Below are 14,017 nucleotides of genomic sequence, written 5' to 3'. Positions count from 1 at the left end.
CCCCACCCTCACTCAGCCTGTCTCCAGTTACTGTTGACCAGCCTCTCAAACTGAGAGGAGAAGAAATATCTGCAGATACATACATATATATATGTGGGTGGATATGCATTGGGTGTGGATGCGGATGAGTGGACAGATGGGAAGACGGATTAAGTGGTGGGATGGACTGATGGAGAAATCAGTAGAGGTTGCGTGGACCGATGATGGATAGTTGGGAAAGAAATGGATGGATGGATGGAGAGGTGATGGGATGAAGAAACGGACAAATGGTTTGCAGGGACATAAATGCACAGGCGGATGGCTAGGGTAGTGTGGATGGATGAGCCAATGGGAAGAGTAAAGGGTAGGTGAACTGGAGGTCCCTGGTGGCCTAGCGGTTCAGGATCTGGTCTTGTCACTGCGGTGGCGCACGTTCAATCCCTGGCCTGGGAACTTCCGCGTGCCGTGGGTGCAGCCAAATAAATAAAGACACAGAAGACAGGACAATAATGTGTGAAGAGAAATATATATATATTTATAGGTTAATAAAAGATGGGGCTGTGGATAGATGGACAGATGGGTGGGGGGGATCCATAAGGGATAGGTTACTAAATAGGTGGATGGGGTGAATATACAAATGAATGAGTGAATGGGTAGGTGGATTAATGACTACATGGGCAGGCGGGTGGGTAGAGTGATTGGTCGCGTGAGTGGGAGAATGGCTAGATGGGTGGGTGGGAGGAGGGAGGGAGACACGGACACCTCAGGAGTGAGCAAATGGCGAATTACATGGGTGGGCAAGTCCATCGAAAGGCTAAAATTGGCCCTGCCTTACTGCTCCCTTCTAGCCACATACATTAAATTACTAAAGATGAGGCGTCCTCTGTGTGCCATGCCCCGTGCCACCCCCTTTGACATCACCGCATTTAATGCTCCCAACGACCCTATCAGGTTGGGGTGACTTTCCATCCAAGGCCGGAGAAAACGATGCGAGTCACTTGCTCAAGGACACAAGTCAGTGGCAAAGCCGGGGTCTGAACCCACCCCTGCCAGAGGCACTCGGTATCCAGGTGCTCATGCTACCAGGGAGCCCAGCCCTCTAGGAGAGGAGGCATGATCTGAGGCTCCTGGATGCGGACCGATGAGGGAGACCACCCCTCCGAGTAGGGCCTGCCTGGGGGAGAACCTGCTGTGGGGGTGGGGCCTGACTTGTCCCCACCTGTACGCCCCTCGCACACACCCCCTGCCCATTTCACATCCGAAAGCATCTAGTCCCAGAGCAGCGGTCTTGGTTAACGCTGGGCTCTCACCCCTCCACCATCACCGGGGAGCAGCTTTGGGGGCCTGGCATCTAGAGGAACACCCCCCACCACCACCACCACTTTTCCCCTACCCCCTTTTTCCAGCCTAGGGGGTGGGGAGGGGACACAGCGCTGCATCATTCCCCGTGGCACTCCGCGATCTGGGGCCATTAACAGACGCCTCCCCATCGATCGGATCTGCTAAGTGCTGCTGATTCAGACGGGTGGGGGTGGGGGCCTCTGGGGGCAGAGGGGGTAGGATCTGGGCAGGAAGAGGGGGGAGTCCAGGAAGGAGGTGGGGAGAATTGGCAAAGCTCCCTGCCACCCCCATTTTCCAGATGACGCGACTGAGGCCCAACCAGCTTTGTAGGAGGCGGAGTCTCCCCAGGGTCCCTCTCAGGCTGTCCTAGGGGAGGGGGCTCTGGGAGCCACGAGGCCCCTCCCTGCCTCTCTCCCCATCTCCCGGCAAGCTCAGAGGGGCGGGGAGAGAGAGCCAGAGGAGGTGGAGAACTCCGGCAGCTCTGCAGAGGGGGGCAGGAGCTCCGGGGTTTGGTACCCCCAGCCCCACCGCTGTTGCCGCCGCTGCAGCGGGGACACAGGTGAGGACGGCCCTACGGGGAGGGGGAGGGCGCCACCAACAGTGCTGTCCTTGTCCTTCCCTGGTCCAGCCCCCATGCCCTAGCCCACCCTGGGACAGTTCCCAGGGTTCCTGCCGGACCTTGTCCTTCCAGAGCCTCCTTCCAGGGACCCAGCCCCCTCCTCCTGCCTGCGCTGCCTTCTCCTCTCCCAGGCCTGGCTGTGGCTGTTTCTCCTCTTCCTCCTCCTCCTGCTGCCGCTGCTGCTTCTGCCGTTGTCCAGCATACACCGCCAGCCCCTCGGGGTGTGGTTTCCCCAGACCAGCCCCCAACGGTGGGACGCTGCCTGATCGCTGCCTTCCCCTTGGGCCCCCTGCAAGGCCCAGCAGCCCCCCGCCCTGGAGACACACCCAACTGCCTTTCGACACCCCAACCCGCTCTTCGGCCCATTTTGAGAGGGACCCCCTCTTCCTCTTAGTCTTTTTCCATCCTCTGGGTGCTCTGGGGCTGTGCTCAACTTCCTTCCAACTGAGCCCCAGCCCCAAGGGATTCCCCAGGTCCCTTCTCTGTAGCACGGGAACTCTTGAGAGGGCGGGCCGGGCTTTCTCAGCCCACCCCACCCCCCAGACACCCTTCTCTCCTAGACATTTCAGCCTCTGAAAAATAACCCAGCCCCATATCTGTCCCTTTAGATACCCCATCTGGTTCTCCGGTCCTACTAGGGGGGCCCCCCCCTCCTTCCTTCCCCAGAACTCCTGTAGCCTGTGGCCACCCCACCCCCAGGCTACTCCTGGCAGCTCTAGGCACTCCCAAGACACCTCTCAGCCTCTTTACAACCTCCTGGCTCTCCAGCCACCCCTCAGATGCACCAGCTCCTTTCCTAGATCCACGAGGGGCCTCCAAACCCCCTTCTTCCCCCCTCCCCCGCGGAAGTCCTGAGAGTTTGGACAACCCTCCTTCCCTTCTCTCAGCCCCTCTAGAACCCCCTCCAGACACTCACAGCCTCTTGGAAACACCTCTGGTCCCATTTCTACTCCTCTGGATGCCCCAGTCCCCTCTCTGACCCCGCTAAGGGGCTCTAGTCCCTTCTTCCTGCCCTCAGAATTGAGAGTGTGGCCGACTCCTCGGTGCTTCTTGCTTCTAGACGCCTCCAGACACCCCTCAGGGACATGCTGACCCCTCCCAGCATCACCTCAGTCTCTCTAAACACTCCCTCTTCGTGGCACCTCTAGATCCTTCGTGGCACCTCTAGCCGCCCCTTTCCTGCTCCTCTCCATGTCCCCTTGCCCCTTCTCCCTCAAGACATCCCCCAGGTCCCCCTGAGACCCTCTACATGCCCACCAAGCCCTTGCCCACCTCTCTAGTCCCGCCTCCTGGTTCCTCTCGGCCTCTCTAGACGCCCCCCCCCCTCCGTTTCCTTGTGCGAGTGGCCCAGGGCCTCTCCAAGCCCCCACCATCCTGGAGACAGCCCCATTCTCCTAAAGGCCACCCCCACCGCCAAGTGTCCGCAAGCCTGGGGCGCGGCAGGATGGCGGCAGGCGTGGCCACGTGGCTGCCTTTTGCGCGGGCGGCCGCGGTGGGCTGGCTGCCCCTGGCCCAGCAGCCCCTGCCCCCGGCGCCGGGGGTGAAGGCATCGCGAGGGGATGAGGTTCTGGTGGTGAACGTGAGCGGCCGGCGCTTTGAGACCTGGAAGAACACGCTGGATCGCTACCCAGACACCCTGCTGGGCAGTTCAGAGAAAGAATTCTTCTATGACGCAGACTCGGGCGAGTATTTCTTTGATCGGGACCCGGACATGTTCCGGCACGTGCTGAACTTCTACCGCACGGGCCGACTGCACTGCCCGCGGCAGGAGTGCATCCAGGCCTTCGACGAAGAGCTGGCTTTCTATGGCCTGGTGCCCGAGCTCGTGGGCGACTGCTGCCTCGAAGAGTACCGGGACCGCAAGAAGGAGAACGCCGAGCGCCTGGCGGAGGACGAGGAGGCCGAGCAGGCCGGGGACGGCCCGGCCCTGCCGGCCGGCAGCTCCCTGCGGCAGCGGCTCTGGCGGGCCTTCGAGAACCCCCACACGAGCACCGCGGCCCTGGTTTTCTACTATGTCACCGGCTTTTTCATCGCCGTGTCGGTCATCGCCAACGTGGTGGAGACCATTCCGTGTCGCGGCCCTGCGCGGCGGCCCCCGAGGGAGCAGCCCTGCGGCGAGCGCTTTCCGCTAGCCTTTTTCTGCACGGACACGGCCTGCGTGCTCATATTCACGGGGGAATACCTCCTGCGGCTGTTCGCCGCCCCCAGCCGCTGCCGCTTCCTGCGGAGCGTGATGAGCCTCATCGACGTGGTGGCCATTCTGCCCTACTACATCGGACTCTTCGTGCCCAAGAACGAGGATGTCTCGGGCGCCTTTGTCACCCTGCGCGTGTTCCGGGTGTTCCGAATCTTCAAGTTCTCCAGGCACTCACAGGGCTTGAGGATTCTGGGCTACACGCTCAAGAGCTGTGCCTCGGAGCTGGGCTTCCTCCTCTTTTCCCTTACCATGGCCATCATCATCTTCGCTACTGTCATGTTTTATGCCGAGAAGGGCACAAACAAGACCAACTTTACCAGCATCCCCGCAGCCTTCTGGTATACCATTGTCACCATGACCACACTTGGGTGAGTGCAGACCCTGTGTGGGGAGCTGCCTGAGCAGTCAGTTACACTCACCTTTTCTGTAAAATTAAGAAAGTTAGATACATGATCTCTTTCTCTCTATTCGAAATTCACTTGGCTCATCTGTAACGTGAGGGCGTTGGACCAATCTCCAAATCCCTCCCAGCTCTGACAGTGCCTTGAGTTTCCAGGCCAGACCTGGGTTCGAGGATGGTCTTAGCTGCACGCTTTCTGTTGACCTTGTTTTCTCGGGACCAGTTTTCCCCTCTGCAAAATGAGAAAGGATGATCCCTTCAACGTCCAGAGGGGATTTAGTGACATCATGGTTAAGAAAGTTCTCCGAATGTTCCTGGTGCAGGATAAATAGGTATCGGTTTTGCTTGGCTTTTTTTTTTTTTTTTTAGGGCCGCACCTGTGGCATATGGAGGTTCCCAGGCTAGGGGTCGAATCAGAGCTACAGCTGCCGACCTGCACCACAGCCACAGCAACATAAGATCCAAGCCATGACTGCGACCTACACCACAGCTCACGGCAACGCCAGATCCTTAACCCCCTGAGTGAGGCCAGGGATCGAACCCGAAACCTCACGATTACTAGTTGGATTCTTTTCCGCTGCGCCACGACGGGAACTCTGCTGTTGGCTTTCTATCACCCCTTTTACATCTTGAAGACCCATGTCTCCCAACCTTCTAGATTCATCTAACGTGTGGGCACTACCTCTGTGGCTTGATGATTCCATGAAGTCTCCCCAGAACAAGATATTTTCAGCATTATTATTTTTTTTTTTTACTGCCAGTCTTAGAGAGGAAATGAGATAAAAGTATCAAATGAAATCGCCAAACTCACTCTTGTTCTTAAAGACATTGTCTAGGGCAGATCCTGCAATTCTTTCCTAAATTCCTATCACTGGCATTAGGTACACAATTGCTGCTTAGTATCTGTTGAATGAGTGCTTTGGACTCATAGTAGAAGAACAGAAAAAAAATTTTTGTGATTTCGTTGTTTTCAGTCTTATTGCAGTACAGTTAGTCTACAGTGTTGGGGAGGTACAGAAACATTGATTGGAGGCTTCTAAGGAGTAGAAATGAATTCTGGTTGGAGGTTCAGGAGTGTATCGACAAACACGGAGCCCTGAGAACAGATTGGAACTGGGTTTTTCGATGCCTTCGTACCCCACTCAGCCCTCCCAGCAACCCTGGGAAGGTATCTCATAGTTGAGGACACACAATCTGAGATGAGCCATCACAGAGCCAGAAATGGCCAAGTCAGAGAGACTTTTAAATGAGTCAAAGTAAAGAAACAAGGAAGAGGCATCCTGGGGTGGGGTTGGGGCGGGGGAGGTGGGCCTAGAGGCTGAAGACTGCAGAGGCTGCATTTCTGTGGAGGGGATCGGATTGGTCCTGTGGTTAGAACAAAAGGTACACTGTGTGATCATGAGCAACTCAGTTATGGGACCTTCCTGAGCTTTGTTCCCCCATCCCTGACCAAACAAGTTGGTGAGATGGGCTCTGCTCCATCTCCATTGGTGGGTGGATGGGCGATGGAGAAAGGGAGAGAGGCGTCTCAAGGTTCCCCCCTACTTTTTCATATGAAGAAATTTTCAAGGCTTCCTCTGAGAGAGTAAGAAGGGGTCCTACCTAGAGCAGGTAAGACAGACACAGGTAAAAGCAACAGAGCCCTGCTCCCAGGACTTGGAGCCCCTTAACTGGCTTGTGGTGGTGGGTCTCTCTCTCTCTCTCTGAGGCTGGATTTACTGCCTGTGACTTCCTCCTTCTCCCCTCTGCTGGGTATTAATAGATTTCCAGTGGACTCAGATGCCCAGCGTGGAGGGGGGCAGCCGATAGTAGAGACTGAGGGCCCATTTTTCATTGGACCCCCGCCCCCCATGGATGGCCAGAGAGGTCATTCCCCACATTTTGCAGAGCAAGAAACTGAGACTCAGAGAGTCTGAGTGCCCGGCCAGGGTCACAGAATGAGTCAGGTTGGATGGCACGCGGTGGAGGACTGAGGGGGTGGGTGGGCCTTTTTGTTCTTGACCGTGGCTTACCTTCCCTGGCTCCAGCTATGGAGACATGGTGCCCAGCACCATCGCTGGCAAGATTTTCGGATCCATCTGCTCACTCAGTGGCGTCTTGGTCATTGCCCTGCCTGTGCCAGTCATCGTGTCCAACTTTAGCCGCATCTACCACCAGAACCAGCGTGCTGACAAGCGCCGAGCGCAGCAGGTAGCGGCACTTCCCATCTGAGTCCCTCCTATTCCCCACGCCCCAGGCCGGTCTACTCGTAGTTTTGCCCACCTGACCTCCTGTCTCCTCCTCTCTCTGCAGAAGGTGCGCTTGGCCAGGATCCGGTTGGCAAAGAGTGGTACCACCAACGCCTTCCTGCAGTACAAGCAGAACGGGGGCCTTGAGGTGGGGAGGGGCCCGGATCGGGGTTGGAGGGGAGCCGTGCTGGGAGGAGGAAGGTGCTGACCTCCCCGCTCTGCTCTCGCCACTCCAGGACAGTGGCAGTGGGGAGGAACAGGCGCTGTGTCTCAGGAACCGTTCTGCTTTCGAGCAGCAACATCACCACTTGCTGCACTGTCTAGAGAAGACCACGGTGAGGCCTGATGAGAGGTGGCATGGCAGAACGAAAGGGGTCCCTCTGCCACCAAGCCGGCTCCCTCCTGGGATGGGAGGCTCACGGCTAATGGTGGAAATCATGCAGGGCTTCCTGGAAGAGGCCCCAGGGGAGCTGAGCCTGGAAGGGTGGGCAAGGGAAGGGACAAGCGAGCAACTTCCAGAAAGGAAGGAAGGAATGGCCTAAGCAAAAGCCTGGGGGTGAGGTCAGCCTCCGTGTGGTGCCCCGTGACCGTGTCTCCCTTCTGCCCACAGTGCCATGAGTTCACGGACGAGCTAACTTTCAGCGAGGCCCTGGGCGCCGTCTCGCTGGGTGGCCGCACCAGCCGCAGCACCTCCGTGTCCTCCCAGGCCCTGGGGCCTGGCGGCCTGCTGTCCTCTTGCTGCCCCCGCAGGTCCAAGCGCCGTGCCATCCGCCTGGCCAACTCCACAGCCTCGGTCAGCCGGGGCAGCATGCAGGAGCTGGACACGCTGGCGGGGCTGCGGAGGAGCCCTGCCCCTCAGAGGTAAGCACCCCCACCTGCTGCGGTCCCCCCACCCCCAGGGAAGCTTGGATGCTTGGACGGGGGTCGGGGGTGGGGGGGTCCTGAGATTTCAGGACCCCAGGCCTAGCAAGTCAAGCTTAAACCCAGACTCCTCCATGCTGGAAGCTTGGGCTTATCTTGTCCGGAACCCCTCATTTTTTGTTTGTTCTTTCAACAAAAACATTTATAGAGCACCTACTGTACGCTAGGCCCAGCTCTAGGCATTTTGGAGTTCAATTTATTTATTTATTTATGTCCACACCCAAGGCACGTGGAAGTTCCTGGGCCAGAGATCGAACCCGCACTGTGGTTGCAACCTGTGCCCCAGCTGCAGCAATGCTGGATCCTTCACCCGCTGTGCCACAAGGGAACTTCCTGGAATTCACTTTAGTTTAGCAGCTTAGTTCACTTCAGCCAATAACTAGGACAGAAATCCCTGACCTTATGAAACCTGTATTCTAGTGGGATGAGACAGTTAAAAAACAAATACACAGGAGTTCCCTCGTGGCTCCAGCAGGTTAAGGATCCAGCATTGTCACTGCTGTGGTGCAGGTCCAATCCCTGGCCCAGGAACTTACGTGTGCTGCAGGCACAGCCAATAAAAACCCAAGTAGGAGTTCCCACTGTGGTGCAGTGGGTTAAGGATCCAGTGTTGCCTCTGCAGTGGTCTGGGTTCCAATCCCTGGCCCGGTGCAGGGAGTTAAGGAGTTGGCGTTGCTGTAGCTGTGGCTCGGATTTGCTCTCTGGCCCAGGAACTTCCATATGCTGCAGGTGCAGCAAAAAAAAGGGGGGGGGCAAGTTATGGAGTTCCTATTGTGGCTCAGTGGGTCAAGAACCTGACATAGTGTCTGTGAGGATGCGGGTTCAATCCCTGGCCTCAGTGAGTTAAGGATCCAGTGTTGCTGAAAGCTGCAGTGTGGGTCACAGATGCAGCTCAGATCTGGCGTGGCTGTGGCCGTGGCTGTGGCCGGCAGTTGCAGTTCTGATTTGACCCCTAGCCTGGGAACCTCCATATGCCTCGGGCACGGCCCTAAAAAGGACAAACAAACAAAAACCCAAATACACAGATGATGCAGTGTGTTAAGTGCCAAGGAGAAAAATAAATCAGGGATGGGGGATAGAGAGTGTAGAACGGGATGTGATAATAGTGTGGTCAGGGAAGGTTTTGCTGAGGTGACATGTAAGCGGAGACCTGAAGGAGACAAGGGAATCAGCTATGTGGATCTCTCTTTTTTTTTTTTTCCTGTCTTTTTAGGGCTGCATCCCCAGCATATGGAGGTTCCCAGGCTAGGGGTCCAAACGGAGCTGTAGCCGCCGGCCTACGCCAGAGCCACAGCAACGCGGGATCTGAGCCGCATCTGCAACCAACACCACAGCTCATGGATCCTTAACCCACTGAGCGAGGCCAGGGATCAAACCCACAACCTCATGGTTCCTAGTCGGATTCGTTAACCACTGAGCCACTACAGGAGCTCCTAGACAACATTTTTATGTGTGTGCTCATTATGCTCCAGGCAGTATTCTGAGCCCTTTGGGTCATTTATTACCTCATTTAATCTCCATGACAGCCCAGTGAGGTAGGAAGTATTTTGACTGCCATGCTACAGTTGAAGGATGAGAAGTTTAGAGAGGTTTGGCGTGGTTCAAGTGGGATCAGGACTATTTGACCCCAGAGTCCTCGCTCTGCACCACCATAACTGAAAGAGTGGAGGGGAGTTCCCACGGTGGCTCAGCAGAAATGAATCTGACTAGAAACCATGAGGTTGCGGGTTTGATCCCTGGCCTTGCTCATTGGGTTAAAGATCCAGCGTTGCCATGGGCTGTGGTGTAGGTCGCAGACACAGCTCGGATCCCACATTGCTATGGCTGTGGCCGGCAGCTATGGCTCCTGTCAGACCCCTAGCCTGGGAATCTCCATATGCTGCGAGTGTAGCCCTCAAAAAACAAAAGACCAAAAAAGAAAGAAAGAAAGAGAAAGAGCAGAGGAAGCCTTGAGTACAGGGCCAGGAATCCAGTAGACACTCAATAAATGTCATGATTGCTGTGGCAGGTATTTAGATGACTTTTTAAGAACCTCCATCTTCCCACCCTTATCCACAGCCGCTCAAGCCTCAATGCCAAGCCCCATGACAGCCTTGACCTGAACTGCGACAGCCGGGACTTCGTGGCTGCCATCATCAGTATCCCCACCCCTCCTGCCAACACCCCAGATGAGAGCCAACCTTCCTCCCCTGGTGGTAGTGGCAGTGGGGCCAGCAGCACCCTCAGGAACTCCAGCCTGGGTACCCCTTGCCTTCTGCCCGAGACTGTCAAGATCTCTTCCCTGTGAGGGGCGGGCCTGCCCATCCCGAGGGCCCTCTCAATTCTTGGGGACTCCTTTCCAAAGCCATATTTGGGGGGCGGCAGAGAAGGGCAGGCCTGGGGACCCCTTCTGCACCTCCCCACACACACTGAGAACTATGCAATGGAGTTTCATGGGTGGCCCCTGGTGGGAATATAGCTAGGGAATGGGAAACTTCCCCCACCCCAGACAGGTTTCCTGGTGGGAGCTGAAGCGCAGGGCTTCCTCGGGCCCCCAGCCTCCTTGCCCCAACACACTGGGACTGGCCCCTCTACCCCAGCTGGCCCCCTGCATGCTCCTCCCCTCTGGAGCTCTGGCCTGAGAAGGAGAGGTGAGCCTTCCTCTTCTCTCCAGCTGGGCTGTGGAGGTTTGGGGGTTCAGAGAAGAGAACCCTCACGTCTGATCTGGGCCTCTAGAAGCAATCCCACCCTCCACCAGGCCCAACAACTCCCAGATTCCGAAGCTTGGAATGCGATCACAGGCTTCATGGGCTGTGACCTCAGCAATGACCTGCCACTCCTAGGCTTTGGCTCAGGGGTCAGGCTGCCTCTCCCAACATACACAGATAGCACAAACACCACCACCCCTTTCCCTAGCTGCTGGAAATGGGTCCCCGCAACCCCGTCCTCCACTGGGCCCCCAGCAAACTCTTAGCAATAGCAGCTGCTGCCATGACATGATGCAAAGCCTCTGCCCAGTTTGCTGCAGCATTTCTATCTGCCCTAGTCGTAAGGGCCGCCTCTGGACGACTCCTCCTTCTCTCTTCTCTGGTTTGCTGCCTTCCTGGGTTGGGCTGGAGTCTGGACGAGCTGAGATAAAAGCCTGGCAGCTAGCAAGAGCTGGGCTGTGTTTGGAGATCATGGGCTGATTCCATGTTCTTGGGCAGGAGTCCAAAAGTAGAAGAGTCTGAGGACCTGGGTTGTTCCTGAACTCTGGGAGCTGTAGGAGGCAGGAGGACCTTTCTTACTCTCCTCCTCCTCCCCAACAATGCCTTTTCACATACTCCTCTTTTTTCTTCCTCTCGGGTCACCTTCCAGAACTCCGTGTCTGCTCTCAGGCTGAAATGTGACATCATCTCAGGTTCCCTGTCCCCAGCACTGTCCCTGTGGAGCTGGAGGCTGACAAAGATGTAGTTTCCATCCGTCAATAAAACCTGAAAGGAGAGAGAAGGATGAACCCCTCCTGGCTCTGTGGGTTTGGTGGCTGGGTTGGGCTGGAGCAGAGGTTGAAGGTGGTCCAATGACAATTCTTTTAACTAGTAGGAGGGCTGTTGTGGGGAAAGGTGTGGGAGGTGGTTGGCCGGTGGCATGTTTAGAAAATGGGGATCTAGGAGAAATGAAAGGGGGGGGTGCTTAGAAGAGGTGAATCTATAGCCAGTGAGGTAGGCAAGGAGATCCTGAGACATGCCCCATGGACATAATCTGCTCCAGCCCCTTCACTCACAGATGGAAAAACTGAGACCCAAAGCAGCACACGCTTGGTGAGAGCAGACTTAAATCCACGCTTCCTGAGGAGTTCCTGTTGTGGCGCAGTGATTAAGGAATCCGACGAGGAACCATGAAGTTGCAGGTTCGATCCCTGGCCTTGCTCAGTGGGTTAAGGATCCGGCGTTGCCGTGAGCTGTGGTGTAGGTCACAAACGTGGCTTGGACCCTGCGTTGCTGTGGCTCTGGTGTAGGCCAGAGGCTACAGCTCCGATTTGACCCCTAGCCTGGGAACCCCCATATGCTGTGGGAAGTGGCCCTAGGAAAGGCCAAAAGAGAAAAAAAACAACAACAACAACAAAAAAAAAACCCACCCACGCTTCCTGAAAACAGCTCTGAATTGAACCCTGACGAAAAGCAATCTCTCAGTTTGGCGAATTCCTCTTCCTTGTGGATGTCCCCTACCTATATTCTCTCTTCTGGGCTACTGGATACAGTAGGCTAGTGTAACAGCTCTGTGGAGCACCAAGAAGACAGACCTTGGATTCAGGTTGACCTGGGTTCTGGTCCCCGGGTGAGAGAATCACTTACCTTGCCTCAGGTTGCTAATCTGTGAAATAATCTTCATTTATTCATCAAATATGTATTAACTGCATATCATGTGCCAGCTGTAGGGGTACAAAAATGGGCAAAGTAGACATCATCTCCGATCTACAGAGGTGAGCATGGAAGGCAATTAAGCCATTATAACATAACGTAGTAGAACCAAAGTTGATGGATTATAGGAGCAGGCAGATGGCAAGAGAACCAAACCTGGCCAAACAATAAGTTGGAGTTAGCCAGGCAAAAGACAAGAGTGAAAACATTTTAGGCAGAGGGAACAGTATGTGCAATGGCCTGGAGGTTAGAGTTCAAGCTCAGGGCCTTTGGAGAACTGAAGTGGCTTAGCACACCTGGTGAGGAGAGTGTGAGGTCGTGATGAGGGTGAGGATATAGAGATAGGGCAGATCACAAGAGGCCTTTGAAGCTGTGATACAGATTCGGACTTCATCTTAACCATAATGGGGCTCTGAAGGCTTAGAAACAGGAAAGTCATCATGAGGTTTGTGATTCAGAAGGATGATTCTGGCTGTGGGGAGTGGGGTATAGAGAACCAGTCCTGGAGGGAGGAAGAACAGTGAGGAGATTTTTGCAGTAGTGCAATTGGCAGGTGATGGTGGCTTAGACCGGGAAGTGGCAGTAAGAGTTGGAAAGTCAAAAGATTTCAGAGATAGAAGTGGCAAGACTTGGGATCAACAGGTATGTGGAAGTTGAGGAAGAAGGAGCAGTTGACTTCCAAGTTCCCTGGCTTGGGCAAAGGCTGGGTGTCATTCATTCACTGTCAGTGGGAACATCAAAGCTGTTGCACACATAATGACAGGCACATAGCAACTACTTGGTAAAGGCTACCTACAATTATTATTGTAAGTTCAGATCCAGATGTGTAATGCTGGACAAATATCCAGCAGGGAGTGGGATATAGGGTTGAGTGAGACGGTCACGAGAAGAATCAGTATGATAATGTGCGCAGGCATTTTGCACAGTTCCCTAAACACCATAAGCCCATTAAGTCTCATGAGCTGAAAACACCACCAAAAAAAAAAAAAAGAAAGAAAGAAAAAGAAAACACAGCTCTATTCTGTTTATTACTGCCACCCTTCAGTAAGAACTTCAACTAGGGTTGGCATCTGAAGGGAGAAAATTAGGTGGCACTCAGAAGAGCTTGTATTGCTTGGTTCCTAAGATTGGCAGGGAACCCTCACCTCTCCCGACACCTTCGTGGTTCGTGAGCTCATCTGAATTCTCCAACTGCACCCTGAGGTAGTTTGGGCAGGCATTATCATTCTTGTTTCACACAGAGGTAACAAGAGGTAAAATTTACACAATGACTTGCTCAAGGTCAGACAGTTGGTAATGGTTCGCCCATGCCTGGAACAGAGGTCGTCCTGACTCCAAAGCCTGAGATCCTTTCCTTTGCACTGACATGCAGAATAATTAATTGAGCACTTACTGTGTCCTAGGCACAGCGGGAGGCCCTTTGTAAGCATTAATCTCTGAGGCGTAAATTGGAATGATCATGGCCATTTTATAGAGAAGTGGAAATTGAGGATTGGGTGGGTTTTAAATGGCTTGCCAGAGATCACTCAGGAGTGGCAGAGCCAGGATTAGCTTTTAGTTCTCCATCCGTGCAGTAGCAGGAATTTTACCAACCTCATTGTGAAACGCTGGTTGGTGACGGAGCTGGTTTATAAACTTCGCTCGATTCAGGTACACTCAGTTTGGGGGTGCGGGGGGAGGAGAAGAAAAAAAGAGGTGTGGGGGGGTGGAGAGGAAAAGGCTTTGCCGCGCCTGCGCACTAGCCACAGGGGCGGGGAGGTCAACGCGAGGGCGAGAGTGCGGCTGTGCCAGAGAGGGCGTGTCTGCTTTCCAAACACCCCCTGTCCCCACGGTTCAGTCTGTCCCAAGGTTGGCCCGTCCGACGTGAGTGACGATATCTCTTAACCAATCACCGCAGAACTAGGCTTGTTGCCAGGGTGAAGCGGCGCCCGCCTCCTCACCGGATGTGGATTT

The 14,017-nt window shown here is 55.0% G+C and overlaps 1 protein-coding gene across 2 annotated transcripts; it reads left to right on the top strand.

The window, feature by feature from the left end:
* KCND1 (potassium voltage-gated channel subfamily D member 1) lies at window positions 198–11,153 on the top strand. Of its 2 annotated transcripts, XM_013986118.2 has the most exons (7): window positions 198–4,504; window positions 6,564–6,726; window positions 6,829–6,912; window positions 7,001–7,099; window positions 7,375–7,625; window positions 9,744–9,925; window positions 11,022–11,153. In XM_013986118.2, exons 1-7 carry the CDS (start codon window positions 3,384–3,386, stop codon window positions 11,051–11,053), a joined length of 1,932 nt encoding a protein of 643 aa, XP_013841572.1. In that variant the 5' UTR covers window positions 198–3,383; the 3' UTR covers window positions 11,054–11,153. The 2 variants fall into 2 exon arrangements, with proteins under 2 accessions (XP_013841572.1, XP_005673658.1); XM_005673601.3 differs by having other exon boundaries at window positions 9,744–11,153.

This window comes from Sus scrofa, chromosome X (genome assembly GCF_000003025.6).
Source record: "Sus scrofa isolate TJ Tabasco breed Duroc chromosome X, Sscrofa11.1, whole genome shotgun sequence".
NCBI lineage: Eukaryota > Metazoa > Chordata > Mammalia > Artiodactyla > Suidae > Sus > Sus scrofa.
The sequence above is the reverse complement of the archived record's forward strand: the minus strand, read 5'-3'. Positions and strand labels throughout refer to the sequence as shown.

Excerpts from the sequence above, each read along its gene's own strand:
- KCND1 (XM_005673601.3), top strand. The coding sequence starts at position 3,384 with ATGGCGGCAGGCGTGGCCACGTGGCTGCCTTTTGCGCGGGCGGCCGCG. Across the intron at positions 6,727-6,828 it reads ACAAGCGCCGAGCGCAGCAG|AAGGTGCGCTTGGCCAGGAT; the intron begins GTAGCGGCACTT and ends CTCTCTCTGCAG. Across the intron at positions 6,913-7,000 it reads AGCAGAACGGGGGCCTTGAG|GACAGTGGCAGTGGGGAGGA; the intron begins GTGGGGAGGGGC and ends TCGCCACTCCAG.